Genomic DNA, 22,025 nt, shown 5'->3' with positions numbered 1-22,025 from the left:
GAGTGACGAGTAGAGTTGAAATCCGGATGTCTGTCTGTCCGTCTGTCCGTGCAAGCTGTAACTTGAGTAAAAATTGAGATATGATGAAACTTGGTACACGTATTTCTTGGCTCCATAAGAAGGTTAAGTTCGAAGATGGGCAAAATCGGTCTACTGCCACTCCCACAAAATGGCGGAAACCGAAAACCTATAAAGTGTCATAACTAAGCCATAAATAAAGGTGTTAAAATGAAATTTGGCACAAAGGATCGCATTAGGGAGCGGCATATTTGGACGTAATTTTTTTTTTGAAAAAAAGGGCGTGACCCCGCCTCCTACTAAGTGTTTTGTACATATCTCGGAAACTACTGTAGCTATGTCAACCAAACTCTATAGAGTCGTTTCCTTCAGGCATTTCCATATACAGTTCAAAAATGGAAGAATTTGGATAATAACCACGCCCACATCCCATACAAAGGTTGTGTTGAAAATCACTAAAAGTGCGTTAACCGACTAACAAAAAACGTCAGAAACACAAAATTTTACGGGAGAAATGACAAAAAGAAGCTGTACCCAGGTTTTATTTTTAAATGAAAATGGGCGTGGCGTCGCCCACTTATGGACCAAAAACCATATCTCAGGAACTACTCAACCGATTTCAATGAAATTCGGTATATAATATTTTCTTAACACCCTGATGACATGTACGAAATATGGGTGAAATCGGTTCACAACCACGCCTTCTTCCAATATAACGCTATTTTGAATTCCATCTGATGCCTTCTCTGTATAATATATACATTAGGAACCAATGATGATAGCGGAATAAAACTTTACACAAATACGGTATTTGAGCTGAGGTATCCCTTGTGGAAAAATTGTCGTGATCGGACTATAACTTTTCAAGGTCCCTGATATCGAACACGAAGAACTCAGTGCCTAACCTAACCTAATTTTTCACCGAAAATATCGGTAAATCTCTCAGAATTTAATTCTAATTAATTTTACAGCAAAATAAAAAAGTATGTAAATGACGGATAATGAAATCTCGATTATCACTTTATATGCCTATATGGCATATTTGCTGATACTCTGCTTATGTCTAGACAAAAATCTAGTGTTGCCGATTTTATGCATAAATTGCATCCAAAAAGTGACGGCATAATAACGGTTGTCAAATATCTCCCTTCCGCCATTTTGTTTTTTGAATTTCGCGGCTACGTATAAAGCTCGTATCTGGTAATACTATACATCTTTGGAAAGGTCTTGACATAACCTACAAAACGACGCTATGCATGATTAATTTGGATATTGCGTCCAATAGTTATAGACGTGTAAACATGGAGTTCACTAACGCCGAAATTCGCGCTTTTTTTTTTAAGTTTTCCTGCGATAAAGGCAAATCCGCTAGAGAAACGTTCCGTGAGATTAATGGTATTTTGGAGAGGTACTCTATCGCTTCGAACTGCGGAGGAATGGTTTCGACTATTCAGAGCGGGTGAAAACGACACCATGGATAAGCCAGCCGACGCACAGTGTTGCGAAACCGGAATTTTTTGGAAATCATATTGCCTAAACTGTAATTTTAATTGTATCGATGAGAAACTTCTACAGATTGGTCAGAATGAAATGCCAAACAGAATGAGTGAAAAAAAAATTTACACCGAAAAAAATTGTTGGGTCAAATTTTCAACAAAGGTCAAAAAAACAAAAAGTTGTTCGAAAAATTTACAAAAAAAATTTATTTTAATTCTTCTTTTATTTCTGATAAATACTCTATGATTAGTTTTTTAAATAAAGTATAGGGTAGTCCGAACAAGAATTATAAATGTAAAATTTTTATGATTTTTTGATATTTGTTGAAAAACTCTGAAATTTTATATAAAACCAAAATCTATTTCATTTCTTATTTGAAAGGTGGCAATAAAAGCTTTAATTTGATACCGGTTTGAAGTCAATAGCTTCAGTTTTAAGAGAGTTATGCTCATTTTTGTGGAGTGCTAGAATAGATGTAGAATAAAAAAAAAATTGAAGATACTATTTTATAACACAGGCACATTTTATTGCATTCTACAGAAAAATTACAAATTATCAGTCATCTACCAATAAGTTCATTGCTTCCTCTGATAATTTCAGGTGTTTCTTCTCCTTCAGTATTCTCCTACTTGTGATTGCGGGATCAGAATTGGCGAGCAGATAATGTAATATGTTTTCACAATTGTCTTTTCTTGATGTTTTCCTCGCATGGTAAAGCCTTGTGTTTCTGAAGTCCTTGTTTCCTGCTTCCAATGCTTCTTCTGATAGTTGCCCAATGGGGACCAAAAATTAACGATTTGTTTCAGCTCCATGAATAAGAATCTTGTGGACAGTTGGTGGCATATAATGCCACGAATATTTCTTTACATAGAGACCAGCAGTTTCTTTTCCGTACTTAGAGAACTTATCGCAGTCTATCTTATACCCAGAAGTTATATAAAAACAAAGGGGGAGAAAGAGAGAGCGAAAGAGAAAGAATAAAATAGTAAAACAACAGAGAGAGAGAAAGGTACCACCACAAGCTAAAAGAAAACACTATATAAAGATGGACACGCATGCGGACTAATTAGTGACAAAAAAGAAAAGATGGCGATTAGCCGAAACCGGTCTGAAAATAATAAAAATTTGACGTGGGATGACGGAAAGTCACCCAAAAACCAATATGATTAAATTATTCAATAAGTTATTCCAAGAATTTCCGTTCTATTTCTATGAAATAAATACTGAGAGTGATATACTAAAATCGCTATAACTCCCAGGAGGGCAAGTATGGGCAGCTGATTTTTTCACAGTTCGTTGAAAACAAATTATGTAACATTTCTGTAGTAGTTTGGAACTGGGACTCTCTGGGACTTTTTAGATATTGCTTATCTAACCCAAATTTAAAGGAAAAATGGATCTTTAGACGGGTTTTCGCTCTAAAAAAGGTGCATATGAAAATGTCTCAAACAACATTCCTTTATTTTACAGAAGATACTTGTCCGAAGGCAGATTTTTTTTCCGAATCAAAATATCTGTCACCAAAATCAAATGAGATCATTTTGAATACAGCCCTGAAATCCCCTCTTTTCGTGAAAATTTTGTATATTTGATTTCTAAAATCAATTAAAAATCAACGGGCCAACATAAAAATAAGCTTTATGTGTTTTTTGTTTACTTGGAATGTCTGTGACAAAATTGCATCATTAAAAACACTGAAAAAAATAATCGGAGAAAAGTTACTTTTCCACTAGCCGCAACACAGTGCGACGGAAGATCTGTGACGACGAATATCGATCAAATTATAAAAAACGTCGAGTTAGATCGGCATGCGGCATCTCGTGATATCGCCCAGAATATGGTAGTTAGTCACCAAACCATTTTAAACCATCTGCAGAAGGCTGAATATACAAAAAAGGTTGATTTTTGGGTGTCACATGATTTGACACAAAAAAAAATATTCTGGACCGAATCAACGCCTGCGATATGCTGCTAAGACGGAAGGAACTCGACCCATTTTTGAAGCGTATGGTGACTGGCGATGATGAAAGGATCACATACGACAATATCAAGCGAAAACGGTCGTGGTCGGATGCCGGTGAATCGTTCGAAACAGTGGCCAAGCCGGGATTGACAGCCAGGAAGGTTTTACTGTGTGTTTGGTGGGATTGGAAGGGAATCATGCACTATGAGCTGCTTCCATATGGCCAGGGGCTTAATTCTACCATCTACTGCGAAAAACTGGAGCGCTTGGAGCGGGCGATCGACCAGAAGAGTCCAGAATTGGCCAACAGGAAGGGAATAGTGTTCCACCAGAATAACGCCAGACCACACACTTCGTTGATGACTCGGCAGAAGCTACGGGAGCTCTGATGGGAGGTTTTATAGCGCCAAGTGATTACCACCTGTTCCTGACCATAGCGAACGCCCTTGTTGGTGTAAAGTTGAACTCAAAAGAGGCTTGTAAAAGGTGGCTGTCCCAGTTCTTCGCAAATAAGGAGGGGGGCTTCTACGAGGGGGGTATTCTGAAGTTGCCGTCTAGATTGAAACAGATTAACGACCGGAACGGCGCATATTTGAACTAAATCCGATTACTGTAACACTTTCTATAAAGCAATGAATAAAGAGCAAAAAGGCGGAAGGGAGCAAAAAAATACTATGATCAAAAAATAGTAACACTTTGTTCATAATTTTAAAATTCTTAATGTATTCTTTAAAATCACTTTCCATACTATTTTTGTAGTACATTAAAATAATCGGCATTGACCCCAAAATATTTGTGCCAACGTGTTTTACAATCCTCGAAACAGCTTTTAAAGTCAATTTGCGGAATAGCCTACAATAGCGGTAGTGGTTTCCCTGGAGCGGTCTTTTGAGTTTGCTGAATAGACAGAAGTCACACGACTTCTTAATTTAGACGAATACGGTCACTGCGGCACGTTATGAAAGTGCACCTCGATAATAGAAGAACATAACATTGATTTTTAATCTGCTATGGATTTGTGTCTTTTGTGCTGTTTCCGGTCCGTAAGCATAGATCCAAGACTCAGCGCTAATAATAATACGTTTTATGACATCCTGGTAGTCGGAAAAGATTGTTTCACAGACTTTGTTTTTCAAAAAACAAAAAATATTGATTTTAGAACTAATTGTGCTTTTCCTTTTTTTAGGCCCATATGATCTTTAAAACGGTTTTCACTGATCCTTCCGATATTCCAACGATGTTAGTTAGATCCCTGACTAATCTCTCAAGCACCAATTCCTTTATTTTATTAACGTGTTGATTATCAGTTGGTGTTGATAGCCGTCCTGGACGCGGTTCTTCGTCAACGTGTTCTCGACCCTCTTTGAATAATTTTCACCGATCAAAAAGACTTGCTCGTGACACGATGGCCTCTTTCAACATTCTGAATTATTTCGCTCCAGAAATTTGATTTCGCACCCAAATTCTTCTTACACTTCATAAGGAATTCCAAACTCTTTTAGGTCCATCAGGACATTCAGGATCAACTTTTATTTATTCTTCTTCTTCGTTGAATAAATTTACTCATCATAAAAATCGCCACACGCACATTATGTACTTCAGAAAGATAAGCATATATGTACTTAACACTAATGATTATTTTGAAGTGACATTTGGCATATTTAAATTAAAAAGTCTTACTAGTTTTTGTCCGTAGTAGTTCGAGTAAGTTGTCCCGTTTAATTGATAATTGGTTTCCCCACATACTTGGTTAAAAATATGTGTTACAGAAAAAAATTACCTTTACCGATTATTTACATAACAAATTTTCGTTAAAAAAATAATCTGGCATTGCTGTACAAACATATTTCGTAGCATTTGTGATAAGCAGCAGTTGGCATCACTGTAAAGCAGTGGAAAACACGTTATTTTGGTTGGTGCTAATGTTAAGGAGTAAGAGAATAATCCAAAGCCGCCCCCTTCAGTTCTTAAAGTTTTAAAATGCATACAAGGACTGCAAATTTAGTTTTTAATAAAAAACAGACTTCTTATATTATCGTTTTAAAAATGTAAGCAACAATCTCTGAATGTGTGAATCCAAGCGCTGCATATGTACAACTATATGGATTGTTTTATTTTTTTTTTGCTTAAATCTCTTTAAAAATTATCTTAGAATAAGTCCCTAAAGTTATAGATGGGAATTCGAAATATTGTCGAAGCTAGAAGGGAAAAAGTGACCGAGCGTCTGGCAGATATAGGAGCGCTTGGGCAGAAAGCGAAAATGTTGACTTGGTTTTTCATTTTTACGGTTTTTCTTAATTGGCGGCCAGAATTAAAAAAAACTAAACGTATGGAATTGTGGCAAAGTTTATTATTTTTGGCATTAAATTATCTTCTATTTAAACTAAAAAAAATTAAACTAAGAAAAGTTATGAGTGAAAATGTGTTTATACAACATAAAGTAACATTTTTTTTTGTCAATAACCACTTATCAAATTTTAAAATTTTTTTGAATTTTACACTTTTTTAAATTTTCCTAGTTTAACTTAAACATAAGTTATTAACAAATGTGAATCTCTTTGAATTATTTGTTTCCGATAGAAATTGCGACCTGTATACTTCCCTAAGTCAAAAAATCAAAGAATTCGTATCCAAAAAATTTTCGAGAGATGTTTAAATATATAATTATAAACCCTAGAAATTTCGCTTTAATCAATTATTTCTTTCCCTCCTAAAAAAACATAAAAAAAATCGATTTTGTAAGCCTCTAAAGCAGGCTCCCTCCTTAAATATCCGCATTTTTTCCAAAACTCAATAGTTGAGACATTTCGTATTTTATGCTTATGTTTTCTCCTATAGAAATAAAGATAAATCAATTTGTAACAATAAAATAATTTGATTTCTTATCTTACATTTCAAATCTGTGTGCGACTATCTTCTTGCTTTGTTTCTGACAGCAAAACCGATAAAACTTTTTTCCGTGACACCCAAAACCGATACAAATTCTGTTTCGAATATCAAACCAATAATGTCTGAATTCATGATACCTACTGCTTTTTTTGATCGATTTCAATTCTGATTCCGACAACTATCAGATTCCACAACATCCCTGATTATTTTTATTGGAGATTTGCGACAATTACCTCTCGTTCGTGCAACTCCAATCTATAAGCAGTCAAAGCAATGGATGGTTGGACCTTTACTTTGCTGAGGAATACGAATAACTCAAATAATGCGTCAAGATAACGAAATGTTCGCTTCTATTCTCACAAACATTGGCAGTGGTATTATTTTAAATGATGGTGAATTAGCGGTTATCGAGTCTCGATTTTTTTACGATGGAAGACGTCTCACGGCGGTGTCCAAGTGGTGTCCGATTATTCCATGAAAATGCATCTGTTAACGCATACGAGTATAACATATTAGCTTTACAAACTGCAAATAAAATATATTTAATTGCAGTAGACATTATTTCTGGTTGTACTAATCATGAGCAGGAAGCATATAGAGACAAAAAAATTACGCAAGATGTCAGTGATTGATGTAGGAGGTTTGCCATACGAAGTCATTTTTGTTATTGGAAAACCTTACATAGACGTGGTGTACGGATTAGCTAACGGTGCAGTCGGAAAGCTAGTTCATATAGAACAAAATGAAGCAAATCAAGTTACTCGCATATGGCTCGCTTTTCCAGATAAAAAAACTGGTATGATGGCTAGGAGAAAATCCGCTACCTTCGTTGCGGTACATAACATTGATAGAAGTGCTGTACATATTGTACGCCGAGGTTCAAGTATATCACTCAATAATAATAAAGCCATTGTAGGAATAAGAAATTTTCCAATGATATCAGGATGTGCTATGACTATTCAGGTCAAGTCTCAAGGAGGCATATATGATGAGGTGGTCTATCAGTATAGTAAAATACATTGCATTCCATTACTTTACGTAGCTTTAACACAAGTAACAAGCCCTGAAGTATTATTTACAGTGTTGTGCAAAACAAAAGCAACAAATTTAGTTCAATAATAATTTTTGTTATACTTTTTTCAAAATATATTTTAACAAAAATTTTATAACAGAAAATAAAATACTGGTAACAAGTGTAACTAAAACATTTTCCAATTAATTGCTCTTAGTAAATATTGTTGAGAAAAATAACAAAATATACTTCACAGTCTATTAGTAATTGTGCAAAACTAAAGCAACACATTAATATTTTGTATATGAACCCTTAGCTTTTATAACCTCAGCACATCTTCGGGGCATTAATGCTATCAAATTATCAATTGTGGTTTGTGGGATGTTTATCCACTCCATTTTTAACGTGTCAAAGAGTTCTTCTCGGTTGCCAAAACGCCGACCAGAAACTGCTCGCTTTAAAATGCCAAACAGGTTCTCGATTGGATTCAAGTCCGGGGATAGAGCAGGCCAATCAAGAACCTGAACACCACTGACCCTAAGATAGTCTTTTACCAGCTTAGATGTGTGTTTCGGGTCGTTGTCGTGTTGAAAGATCCAAGAAAGTGGCATATTCCACTCAGCATATGGTAGCATATTGGTTTCCAAAATACTTTTGTACAAAAACCTGTCCATTATTCCATCTATTTTTTTAAAAGGACCAACCCCGCTGCCGGAAAAACACGTCCACACCATAATGCTACCGCCACCATGCCTGAAACTCATCCTACAGTTCCTTGCACAATGGCGTTTACCTTTATGCCGGCGGACTGTACTCATTCCATCCGAATTAATCATATTAAACTTTGATTCGTCGCTAAATAAAACGGTTTTCCATTTAGCAACGGACCAATTACAATGTGCATTGGCGAAATTCAATCTAGAAAAAAAAAATGGGTTGAATAGTCATCAATATATAGAAGCCTATGATGTTAGGTGTCAATATACCTTTTTTGCAAGTGTTTTTTTTGTAAGCATTGGTTTCTTCGCTGGTCTGTAACTTCGCAAGTTGTTTTCGATTGCTCGTCTACGAACTGTACTTGCATGAATATTTAAATTAAGAGTTTTTACAACTTCATTTGAAGTGGCAAATGGATTTTTCTTGAAAACTCTACACATTTGCATATCAGTTCGAGGGTCGGTTTTACGCGGTCGTCCGCCTAAATGCACTGTCGTAACACTTTTGGTCAAATAATACTTTTTAATTAGTCTACAAATGATAGATCTATTGATATTATATTTTTTAGCTATTTTACTTTGAGCGTCTCCGTTACGATAATCAGTTATAATGCTCATTTTCAAACTATCGCAATACTTTTCTCGCGCCATTTCAAACGTCTGTTTGCTCCCAATATATAAAACGAACTAATTTTTATTTTGCTCTAAATAGTTATATGCATTAGTAAAACAACAACTGCATAACTGTAAATCCGTTATTTTCCAAAACCTTCGTCGCCTACTACCTTAAAGTAAATTGTTGCTTTTGTTTTGCACAACTCGAATGCACAACTCGAATGCATTTTTTGCATTTATTTAATACCGCTTAATGAAGTGTACCGGTGCTTAAATTGCTTCTTACCCATAAGTAAACATACACTTGAGTGAATTTTTTTTTTAGCTCTGTTTCTTTTGTTGAAAATGTCAATGGAAACCTTATAGCCGTTTTGTTGCTTTTGTTTTGCACAGCACTGTATATGTAACAGTCAGGATGATTTAAGATTTTATCATGGAAGAAGACTCGATCGGTTTCAAGTTTACAGCAAGAAATACTATCTTTAAATATACTTACAACCTTGCAAGGACTGATCACTGATTTTATGAACACCAGTAATAAATTAACTATATATATATTAAATTGCCAAAGTCTTAGAAAACATGATAATGATTTACAAGATATTATTTGTCGAAATAGTAACTTTTTATTGCTGGCTTCCTGCAGATGAATCAGTTGACCTACCGAATTTTCATTGTATAGCTAGATTGAAACGACAAGATGTAAGAGCCGCTGGAGCTGCCATTTATAAAAACAACAATACTTCACATACTATTCCCTTTCTCGTTTTCCGGCATCCCTCCCCTCTCCATTGATATATATATCATCGCTCTATCTTGTTTAGTTCGCTTGTTGCGTCAAGTTGAGTAGACGTGTGTTTGTAGTGCTCGTCACGAAAATGGAGAAACCAAATCAAGAGCAACGCGTCGCGATAAAACTTTGCGCTAGATTGGGCAAAACAGCTTCGGAAACGTACGCTAAAATTGTAAGAGTGTATGATGATAGTGCTCTTAGTCGTGCCAAAGCTCACAATGGTTGCCTCCGCGCTTCCCCGCCCAAAAAAAGCTCGCATGAGCAAGTCAAAGGTGAAAACGATGATTATTGCCTTTTTTGATAGCCGTGGAATCGTACACAAAGAATTCGTTCCACCGCGGAAAACTGTGAATCAAGTCTACTATTGCCAAGTACTCGAAAGATCGCGAAAACGAGTCAATAGGGTGCGCCCAGACATCGCTCGTAACTAGATCCTTCATCGCGACAACGCGCCATGCCACACTGCCCTCAGCGCGTGCCAGTATTTGGCCTCTAAACGGATCGCCGTGTTACAACAGCCGCCTTATTCGCCCGACATGTGACTTTTTTTGTTTGCTAAAAAATTGGTGGTCATAGGAACCCATTTTGAGTCGATTACGGTCATCCAGGCGGCCGTGACGAGGGTACTCCCGGACATCCCTGTCGAAGCGTTCCAGAAATGTTACGAAGCATGGAAAACGCGCTGGAACTCTTACGTGTTTTTTAATTCCTTAGCTCGAACTTTCGATCAACTCCCGCGATAAAATTTCAGGGTTTTCAGGAACTTTTTTTCGTACAAGTCGATCAGCGTGTATAGAAATTTTGTACTTTGGACCTCCACCGTATTGAGTCTTGCATCTCTTCCTTCTCTTGAAGTATTCAAGCATATTTCTTGCCTCTCCAATCAAAATGGAATATATTAATATATTTTTTGATACGTTTTACAACCAGTTGCTCAGAGTATTATAGTTTTGTTCACCTAACAATTGTACGTATCGCCTAAAAAAATAGAGATAGATATGGGATTATATATATATAAATGATCAGGATGACGAGAAAAGTTGAAATCCTGTTGACTGTCTGTCTGTCCGCCCGTGTAAGCTGTAACTTGAGTAAAAATTGGCATATCTTGATGAGGCTTGGTATGTAGGTTCCTTGGTACAAAAAAAAATTCAGGTTCGTAGATGGGCATAATCGGGCCACTGCTACGCCCACAAATCGCCCTTAATCGAAAACATAAATTCCCATAACTAAGTGCCAAATTAAGATATAAAGCTGTGATTTTTTACATTGGTCGTTTGCACCCGAAGGTTATTTATCACCTTCGTCGTCTTCATCTAGGTATGTAGGAGAGAGTGTCGCCGCTGTGGGCTCAATTTGTGTTGAACTGCACCTTATCGTAAGACCTTTAAATATTGCTATCTCGCTTTATTGTGGTGTTAAAACCATTTGTGCCCTTAAAGAAACCTTTTTTGTAGATTTTTCCCAGCGGGCACGGTATTATCTCCGCCTCAGACTCATCTATCGAACTTCCCATCGATTTCCACCTGTGGATCAGCTTCGGCTTTCGACATATTAACGTCATGATGGCTGATCCGGTAACGTCATCATCATCATTGGCACTCTAATCGACATTCATAAATTTTACAAATCTAACCTGGATTTATATTGTTTATATCGGTGAGTTATCTTAATGAAACTTGTAACCGGTTTAATTCATTAAAGGCACACAGATATTCGGTTATTAGAAAGAGAATGTCTTTGATGGGGATATTATTACCCAGTAAGTCTCAATTTGCCGGAATCAATTTATGGTCTTGTTATAACTTCAAATTAATTTTTCCGTAATGACATGTTGCCGGCATTGGCCAAAAGAGTACATATGAAGATTTCTTAAAGACAAAATACGCTGCTGTAAACACTTAGTAACATAAATTTTCTGAATTATACTTCCTTTAGCCAATTAATGTTTCACTTTAAAAGCCGTACTGGTAAACAGCCTGCCAAAGATCTGTTGATTATCAAAGCAATTTGGTGTTGCACTGCGTACTTTCTGTACATATGGCGATGAAATTTGCACCGGCGACATCTCATACCGATAGTCCATGATTTCGTTTCAAATAGTTCACCACTTTTTTTTGCTGTAATCGGCAATTCAAATCTCTGTTTTCTACCACTACCGGCCTTTTTGAATATAAAGAGTTATGTCTTTTAAGTATGAATGTCACTGACGATATTTAATTTTATAACGATAGCGCAATGGACATGCTTGAACTCTCAATAAAAACAAGAAAAAACAACCTTCGTTTCCCCCTTAACAATAATGCTCTTTACAAATAACACATTTTTGAAAGTTTACATTATGAAGCGTTCATTTGTTTCAAATGACTTAATTAAGTATTTTTTTCTATCCATTTCAAAATATGTATATTTAACATTAAATATAGCACATCATAATATTTTTTTACACAAATAAAAAAAAATAATGTTAAAGCTTAAAATGCGCCTAATTCATATAAAAAAAGTGTAGGTACATTGTTCCTAGACGTCGTCGCATGCTCCCCATTCGATTTCTAGTATTATTTCCCGATATTTTGATCCACTAAGTTGAGGTTTTTTTTTATAATTGTTTTATTAAATTTTAAAGATCAAGTTACCTCTGGAAATGTATTCAAATAATAATACGAATTTTAGAAAGAGAACACATATTTTCAAAAAAATAAAAAATCATCAAGTAAAAATATATTTGCACAAATTAATTCGCTATTGCGCGAATTAATCAAAGAAATATTATCTTTACTCGTGGATTATACTTTTTATTCAGTAAATCTACAAACTCTAATGACAAATGTTCCATACCAGAGAGCTGCATCAAGTATGCTTAAATCAGAACAAACATTCGTTCCAAAAACACGAAATCAATTCAGTTCATCATAAATAACATTCTTGATCAGTTTCAGTACCCGCCAGCGTCAACTGATTTGATGTAACATGAACAATCTGTTCTTCGGCAATCACGATCGTGTAAACGGTATGGCTGGATTCGGTTCAAATAGTATCATGTCAGTCCATAGCGTTGCAACGATTGTTTGAATCGATATGAGACTGCGGGTAACCTACGAGTACAGCAAACAACAACAATTTTCTGCTGGATTGATTTGAATCATGTGTGGCAAAGAATGTATCAGATTTGAAAATGTGCGCATGTTACAAATTTTCGATGCGTAAACAATGGAAATTCATACATATATACATACATATATTTTTTTATGTATGGATGTACTCGATGGAATTTCCATTATACATATAACATATGTATACATTAGTATAAAGCAAAAGTCATGATACCCTACAACTTCGAAGACATTTTATAAAATATATCACAAAATTTCTTGAGTATTCCCATTTATTAATTAAAATTATATAATTGCATTTATTCTCATGTGAAAAATATAAAAAATTAGACTAAAAAGTATTTCATTATTTTAAAAAAAGTCAAAAAATAATGGATATTCTAAAAATCGCACAGCAAAAGTGTTGATACTCCTGCAAAAAAAGGAGGAAATGTATAAAAAAAGCTTAATAATAAGTTGACCAAAAATACCTTTAATACTTAGTGGGGTATTCTCATAATCGAATAATTTCTTTTAATCGGTCAGGCATGGAGTGAATCAATTTTTTTGTGTAATCTGAACTGATATTTTGCCATTCAACTTGGAACAAGCTTTTAAGATGATTTTTTGAAGTAATATGGTTTTTCCTTAGGTGGTTTTGTAAAATCCCATAAATGTTCGATGGGATTGAGATCTGGACTCTGTGGAAGTTTTAATAACAAATGGGTTACCTTATGTACTAACCACATCTTCACTATGTGTGCAGTAGGTCTGGGATCGTTGACCTGCTGGAAACAAAATCCGCCGGGACTGTCTGGCGGATTTTATTTCCGCCCATCATGTCCAAAAATATTGTATTTTGATTCGTCGGAAAAAATAAGATTATCCCAGAAGTCAAATTCTTTTAGTTTATATGCTTTGCAAAATCCAGCCGTTTATTTCTATTGACGTCAATGACAAAGGGCTTGTTTCTAGCAATGCATGACTTAAATCCATTTCTATTTATTGATCTGCGCTCTGTATCCGATGAAACAATGGTATTTTAAGATGTTTCCAATACAGTTGCTATATTCGGAGCATTTTCAAATGTATTTTTGTCTATTGTTCTCTTGATAAATTGTTCATCTCTCTGAATATGGATGTTTTTACCACACCTCACAAGTCAAATAATCCGTTATTCTGCGCGCTAGCTACATCGGGGCTCGAACGTATCAACACTTTTGCTGTATCAATTTATTACTTACAGTTACATTTTTGACTACCGTTATTGATGCAGCCAAATTTTGCTGTTTCCTTTCGATTATCTTTATAATAAATATCTTAAAAATAAGAGTATCAAGACTTATGCTCTAATCTGTATGTATTTGAAATAAAACATATGTGCACGAATAAATCAGTGTTTAGGGGATGATATGCAAACCGAATGCTGTCGATCATTTCAATCATTGAAGCGAAGTGTGCATCATTTCGGGTGTTTTTTTGCTAATGCGAACGTTCATGAACAAATCATGTATAAGCTGATCGCTAGTGATTCAAAGTTTTTCTCTATCGCTGATTTAAAGACAAATGGTTCGATTCGTATACATGAATCAAACTGACATACATTCTTGAGTTGGCTGATGTAGTTTTATCAATTTGAGAATAAACCAAAATATGAAAAAGATGGTCCCAATTGTTGTAATTGTCTATCATAAATTGGGTGGTCCTCGATTGGGATAAGAAGTTTGTGTAATTTTTGTATATTGGTGAATTTCGTTTCTTCAATTGAGTTAATCACTCCTTCAATGGTATTTATGGTTTCAAATAAAGTTTCGAGTTCTTTTAAAGTTTCTGATATGTTTAAACTTTTTGAAATTGGTAGAGGATCAATCTTAAGTCAAAAAGTCGTTCAAAGTGTCAAAAGTTCATTTAGGTGGATCTCTATTTCTATTACGTCGTCGTGGTCTGGAATTCCTGTTATATAGTTAATTATAGTCCCTAAGAAGTTAATAGATCTATTTCGTATTGAATGAGAAATAGTTTGTTCAAATAAATTTGTTATCCTTATTTCATTTATTACATCTAGTTGTGTTCTGCTGAATTCTCTGCATTCGAGTTCTCTATATTTTTTCATTATGGTTGTCAAATTAAATAAATGATATAAAAACTCTCTGTCATATAAAAAGGTTTCGTCCGCTTCTGATAAAATTAAATTTTTATTTTTTTAGATTATTCTCTCAACTAAAACTGTGTCCTCAGGGTCTTCTATCACTGTGTAGCGAATGTATTTTTGTTCAGTTTTCGCTCTGCGTTTAGATAATGCGTATATTATTTGTTTAGGCTTAAAACTTTACCTTGTCTTTATTTTTTATTAATTGTTTTAATTCAGGGTATTTTGTTCTGTTAAAAAATAGGGCTATAGGTTTCTGTTTAGTCACGAAATGTATTGTCCTATTATATTCGTAGGCTGCGCTGAATATTTTCGTGGTGGGATTTGTATTATTTTGTTTAGCTAAAGTTGCTGTTATTTTTTTAAGTGTGCTATGTAATCGTTCGACTGTACCGTTCGATCTTGAATGAGCTGTTGGCGTTCTATTGTGTACTATTTGTAATCGTTGATAAAGTGACATACAAGTTGCTGATGTAAATATACTCTCATTGTCTCTTTGTAAGTTTTTACAATATGGGTATGTGAGTGTGAAAATTTCTTCTAGTTTGTCTGCAGTGTTCATTTTGTCAGCTATTTCTCTCATTGATTAGTATTTTGAGTATCTAGTACATACACTAGTTATATACGTTTTATTTCCTATGTGAAATTCATCCATACTTATAGATTCTCCTGGTAAATTTGTTGCTGGTGTTCTCCCAATCAGTTGTTTTGTGGGCCTATGTTCGTACTTTCATTCATAGCAAATTGTAGTTTCTCGCAAAGTGTCTAATTTGTTTTGACATATCCGGCCAAAAGTATTGATGTTTTATTTCTATTAAATTGTTTTTCTCATTTCTATGTGCTCTATTATATATGTTTGTTATAATTTCTATTTGTTTATTTGTTTCTGTTATGTCTACTGTTAAATTTTGTGCTTTAAAAAGTTTGTAACTTAAATGTTTAGTCAGTAGTGTTTTTATTTTAAACAGTTGTTCGTCTATTTTAATTGCATTATTATAACTTAGTACTAGAATCTCCTTTAAAGTTTTTGTCAGGTAGTCTGTATCTTTATATTCAATAGTGTGTCTGTGGTATTTTGGAAAAATTGTTTGTGTTTCCTTTTTATTTTGTTTAGTTTTTGTTAATAGAATTTGATTTTTAAATGAATCGTTTGCATATTTGTAATTTTCATTTGGTGAATTACATATTTGTTGAATGCATTGATTCTAATGTAGAAGTGTTAATTTGGTCTTGGTAGTGCGTCTGCTACTACATTTTGATTTCCTGGTTTATATACTATTTTTGCCTGTATAAAGTTTTTCCACCTTTTTAGTTTTATATTTGGATTTTTGTCTGAGATAGAAAATATTAATGCTTGGTTATCAGTATGTATAGTTAAATCTGTTATGCCATAAATATAATTCCTACCTTTTATAGCTTCATTATCTAATTTAATGCCCTTTTTTGCTGACTTTCCCTTTCTTGTGGTTCCATTATCTCTTTGTAATGTATAGTAAGCGGTTTAGTGATTTTACTGTATCCTTGTAAAAATTTTCTATAATATCCTGCCATACCTAAAAATTACCTTAATTCTTTCAAGGTTGGAGGTATAGGGTATTTGTTTAAATTTTCTACTTTCTTTGGGTCTACTGTTATTCTATTATATGTTATTATGTGTCCTATGTAGGTATTCAACTTGATTTTTCGTCTGAGATTTTCTTATTAGCTTTATGCAAGGCGTTGAAAATATCTACAGTTTGTATATGTTTAATGTGTTCTTCGGGTGTGAAGAATAAATTAACGCGCCGTCGATTTATACAAATGCAAATTTATTTATATATTATCTCAAAATATCGTCAACACATCTTTGGAAGATAAAGGGTGCATTTTTTAATCCAAAAGTCATTCTAATGAATTCATATTTAGCTCATATTTGATAAAATTCTGATTCTAAATCTATAGTTGAAAAATATTTTGCTTTACCTAGTACCTGTATTGTCATGTTTACGTCTGGGATAGGATATCTATCTGTTATTGGCTTTGAATTTAATTTCTGGAAGTCTATTACTAATCTTTTTTTGGTCTTCCATTTTCATCTATTCAATTTTTTAGTACTCCATGCTGGTGAGTTATATGAGCTTCTACTAGTTTATTTTATTATTTTTTTTTTAATAATTTTTCTATTTCTTAGTTGACGAAATCTGCATATGGATATTGGTATAGTCGCTTTTATAGTTGTAGTAAAGGGTAAATTCTCAGTTTGATTATTTCTTTTAATTATTTTTGTAATTTCTTTTTTATAATCCTTCGTACGAGGGCTGCTATATATATTTCTGGCCTAGGTAACACTAAGTGTTGCCAGGTGCAATCTGGCATTTCCATTGGAAAGTTTGACATTTTTTAGCATAACATCACTCAGAACGTTTTGTCATTTAATCGTGAATTGTTTTATTTACAGAGAATTAAAAAATTCATCTCGACCAAAAAATAGAATTAACTCGTGAACATTTTCGTGCGATCATTTTTCACAACTTTCGACGTGGATTATCACGACAAGAGTGCATCGATGAACTAAAATCTTTGTATGGCTATGAAGCACCATCCTATAGCGCTGTGAAAAACTGGTACAACGAATTCAATCGTGGCCGACGCTCGCTCAAAGACGAATTCCGTGAAGGTCGTCCAAAAACAGCACAATTTGACAATCGCTCAAAAAAAGGCTCGAGTGGATTGGTGTAAAGAAATGCTGAAAAAATACGATCGCGGTGCTTCAAAAGACGTTTATAAGATCGTCACAGGTGACGAATCATGGATCTATGCGTATGAGCCCGAAACAAAACGGCAATCGACCGTGTGGGTCTTCCAAGGCGAGCCAAATCCAATGAAAGTTGTTCGTGGAAGAAGCACTTCGAAGCAAATGGTCGCCTGTTTCTTCGGCAAAACTGGTCTTGTGGCGACTGTTCCGCTTGAGCAACGTCGGACGGTCAATTCTGAGTGGTACACCACCATTTGTTTGCCTGAAGTCTTCGGAGATATTCGAAAAAAGAACAAGAGAAGACGAATCATTGTGCACCATGACAATGCGAGCTCTCACACATCGGCTCAAACCTTTTTGACCGGCCAAAACGTCGAATTGATGGGTCATCCGCCGTACGGCCCTGACTTGGCACCCAATGACTTCTTTTTATTCCCACACATCAAAAAAATAATGCGTGGTCAACGATTTTCGTCGCCAGAAGATGCTGTTGAAGCATTCAAAAACCATGTTTTGGAGGTGTCTCAATCGGAGTGGAAAAAGTGCTTCGAAAATTGGTTTGAGCGCATGCAAAAGTGTATAAATCTGGCTGGAGAATATTTTGAAAAACAATAAAACCATTTTCGTTGATAAATATTCCTATTTTCCTTATTAGGCCAGAAATATATATAGCAGCCCTCGTATAATTAATACTTTGAATTTTTTGCTTATTTGTATACTCGTATTTCAGTCGTAATGAAGTGAAATCTATTTTTGAGTTTAATCTTTTTAGTCCAAAAGATCCTATTATCATATCAAAATCCTTAATATCCTCTAATTCAAAAAATGGTAAGTTGGCACTTAATAAATGTACATATAATTTTTTACTTGTCTTTGCTGAGTGTCCGTGCAATGATTTAGTCCATACGGGATCTATTGGTATATTCTTACCTATCTTACATTTGTTTGATATATGTATTCGTTGCTCCGGAATCATACATTATGTTAACTTCTTGTTGAGTTGGACCGTCTTTAAGTGTTAAGCAAGGTAGTAAAAAAGTACTTGATGTGTCGCCTAATTCTTGCATATGTTTCAATGTTTGTTCTGGTTGATATTCAGGTTATTGATGTGTATTTATTCGTTGTATTTTTTGTGGTATTATATTTCTGTTTGAATGGTCGCGTTTTTGGCCGTAGTTTTGTTGTGGGCGAATGTTCTTGTGAAATTCATCCATGCCCATTTTTTCTGGCGGAGTATTATCGAACATCCTTTGTGGTTGTCTGAAATTGTTCCCAATTTGGTGTCTCGGTTGTTGGAAGTTTAAGTCGTTATAGTTTCTTGTTCGATGTAACTATTATTCATATCCGTTTTTTACATTTCCACCGTATTTTTTTAATAACTTTATACGTAGTGTTAAAGTATATTTAAAGTATATTTAAAGTATGAATCTGGGTTTTCTGATGGTTGTTGAGTTAAATTCCTCATGTGTTTTTGGAGTTCGTATAATATATATTTGGAACGTTATAAAGTTTGTTCAAGGCGTCTATGATGCTGAGGAAATTTAATGGTGTGTTATTACATTCCAGTAATGTATCTGCGTGTTCTATAATTCTTCGTCTGAAGGCTGTTAGGATGATAAAATATTGAGGTGTGTTTTGGAAGATTTTGAGCGGTTCCATAACCCTCATAACGTGTGATATCCATATAGTGTATTCTTCTTTGTTTCCGTGGGATGTCGGCAATTCTTTTATTATGTCTATTTGTACATCCGTTACGTTTTTATACTGCATTGTATCTTAGTTGGAGTGACGTTTTCACTAATTCCATGACCTTTCTCTTTTCTTCGTCCAATTTTGTGAATTGATTTTGGATGAACGACATCATGTAGTTTTCTGGTGTGTAGTGAGTAGATGCAGAAGGAGTCGAATCCTTGTTTGAGTAATGTGACTTTCTTTACGAAGGATTTCAGTGTGAAGTATTCAGATGTTAAGTTGTGCACTTATATCCATCTAAAGGATTGGTTGAGCCACCAATTAATGAACTGTTACGCGAATTGATTAAAAGAAATATATTCTTTACTCGTGAATTATGCTCTTTATTCAGTAAATCTACATACTCTCATGACAAATCCTCCATACTAAGCTGTGGTTTATATACAAGCTGTGTTCCAAAGTAAACACGACTTAAAAAAAAGAACAAATGGTGAATCCCATACCGATTTTTTATGAACTTATGACAACATTAATGCAGAGGGTTGTAAGTTATTAAGTTGTCCCAAATATGGTATTATCTGGAATATTGTACTTTTAGAGGTGTTCTTTTGATAGTAACGTTGCAATGCTATGCGATTGCACTTAAAATGGCAACCACTAATTTTTCTATGGAGATTTCATTAATGAATGCATTTTGGAAGCAGCTGGAACTTTAAACAAAGAACATCTTCAGAAATATTTATTATACTTTTTATCATTTGCCTTACATTTTATTAATTTATGGTAATTATAAAGAAACTTTAAATTTTTAGGCAATTTTAAAATTGTTACCCATATATACGCGCGCTCTCATTTGTAAACAATTCCCTCTTCATGTTTGCCCGGGACGATCCCTTCATCTAGTCCTCAAAATGTGCACACGTGCCCGCACGGTGCAAAATGCCACTAAGGGTTAATATGCCCACCTTTGATCTACGCTCTTTGGGGGTTATTTTAGACCTTTATTCTACAATTTAATAATATTTTGCCTCCATTACTACTAAAACGAGATGAGCGTACACTTTTGGCGTATGAATTTCTTTAATGTGGTAACAAAAATCCCGTTATCTACAATCATCATGTACATATATAATCATTTCTTGATGTGTATAAAATGAGTTTCCCTGAATGTGGGTTTTCTTCAAAGTGAATGTAATCCGAACCAAAACTATTGAATTTTGACTCACGCCATACAACGTTCTCTCAAAACGAGTCAGGTTCATCAATATTAGTTTTTGCAAATGCAAGCCTGATTTGTTGATTCTCCAGAGATGTTAAAAGTGTTTTTGCGTGGCATTCGTGCAGCGATTTATGTAGATCACATTTTGAATTGTTTTAGATTGGCAAATATCACGCGCTCATTACCGTATAAACATGAGTCTAAGAAAATTTTCACAGTGTAAAATAGATTTTTATGACACCGACCCATTTTGACGTTAGACACAAATTTGAAATTCTACTGCAAAAAAGTAATTTAAGCTATTGAATACGCAAAAACAAAATCATGGAATGTACGTAATCTTTTTTGTTTTAATTATTGTTATTATTTTTTTTTTGTGTTTTTGACAATATTGAATTCATAAAAGAAGTGAAGGGGTTTACTAAGCCTAATTTTAAATCTTAATCGTACCATTTTGCTCACTGCGTGCATATACAATTACAATTATTGAAGAAACATTATCTTTTTAATTTAGAAAAACGGATGAGCCAGCTAATTGCAATTCATCTTTAAAAAATATCTCATTAGATGAAGATTCTCTAAGACAAACACAAATGAAAATTGAAGCTTCTGAAGGTCTTAAAGTTCAGAATGAAACGAGTCCCAGCATATATACCTTGCAGTCTCGTTTTCCTATTACCTCCAATTGCAGTATAAAGGAGCGAAAATCAAATTCAGTTAACTTGGCAGTTACAAGCAAAGGAGTTGATTCTACAATGATAGATGTTTCTTTAGATACAATTCAACTTCCCAGGAAAGCGGCAACAAAACTCGAGAATCAGAATTCAATTTTGAGAGTCCCATTTCCTTCCATAACATCAGATCACCTTGTAATTGAAAATGAAAGTTTTAAGAACGTTAAGTCCATATTTGAAAACAACCCAATTACCATATCGGATGTATCTGTATATTATTTAGCCCAACAGAAGTCGTATATTATTAATGGACTTGAAGAAGACATTAGAAATGAATATTTAACAGACTCAAACAAAGCAGAGGTTTTTAATAAACAATTCATAAACTTAGAGCGGGAAAATTCTTCTATATGTATTTCCGAAATTGACGATATTGAAAAAACTCATTTAAGTCTCGTTGAAACGTTTGCTTCTGAAAATGTTGAAGATTGCGAAGAAAATGAGCGCTCCGATAAGCAACCCATTGAAGAGTTGATAATAGAACCTATGGAAAAAAGTTCTCTATTGCTAAAAGAAAAAGATGCTCAAATAAATACAGTTAAGAATAAAAATCACATAATAATTTGTCGTCGATGTAAGCATAGCCAGGAATCGTTTTCCTCTGGAAGTATGTCAATCACTAGTGAGTCATTTGCATTGCCACCATTGCCGCCATCACCCTCTCTTGGCTTGGAACATTTAATAAGACTCCGCATTCTTCCAAAATTGAAAAATGTCCACGAATATTGGCGAAGAAGGTCGTTGGAAAAAAATGGTTCAAATTTATCACCTTCGCTGGGCTTTATCTTTGACTCAGGTTGTGAAAAAACTTCGGTTTCTTTTAATGAAATCCTACATAAAGATAATTACGTGTTTAAAAAGTAAGATTTATGACGAAGTACCATGTTTAATATTTTTAAATA

The 22,025-nt window shown here is 34.4% G+C and overlaps 2 protein-coding genes across 6 annotated transcripts in view; one reads left to right on the top strand and one right to left on the bottom strand.

Moving 5' to 3' along the window:
- LOC105234165 (abnormal spindle-like microcephaly-associated protein homolog) overlaps positions 1-22,025 on the bottom strand; it is a 347,510-nt gene that overhangs the window by 61,252 nt on the left and 264,233 nt on the right. The gene's annotated exons all lie outside the window — the stretch shown is intronic.
- The window catches only part of LOC105227743 (uncharacterized), an 81,495-nt gene that overhangs the window by 53,909 nt on the left and 5,561 nt on the right, over positions 1-22,025 (top strand). For all 5 annotated transcript variants that reach the window (XR_007421632.1, XM_049448001.1, XM_049448000.1 and 2 more), the window contains one exon: positions 20,904-21,983. Coding sequence is in view for 4 of the 5 variants with exons in the window: in XM_049448001.1 (XP_049303958.1) it covers positions 20,904-21,983 (1,080 nt within the window). In the remaining variant the exon portion in view is untranslated. The remainder of the gene's footprint in view (positions 1-20,903; positions 21,984-22,025) is intronic.

Source organism: Bactrocera dorsalis, chromosome 2, assembly GCF_023373825.1.
Source record: "Bactrocera dorsalis isolate Fly_Bdor chromosome 2, ASM2337382v1, whole genome shotgun sequence".
Taxonomy (NCBI): Eukaryota; Metazoa; Arthropoda; class Insecta; order Diptera; family Tephritidae; genus Bactrocera; species Bactrocera dorsalis.
This window is presented reverse-complemented; position numbering and strand designations above follow the sequence as displayed.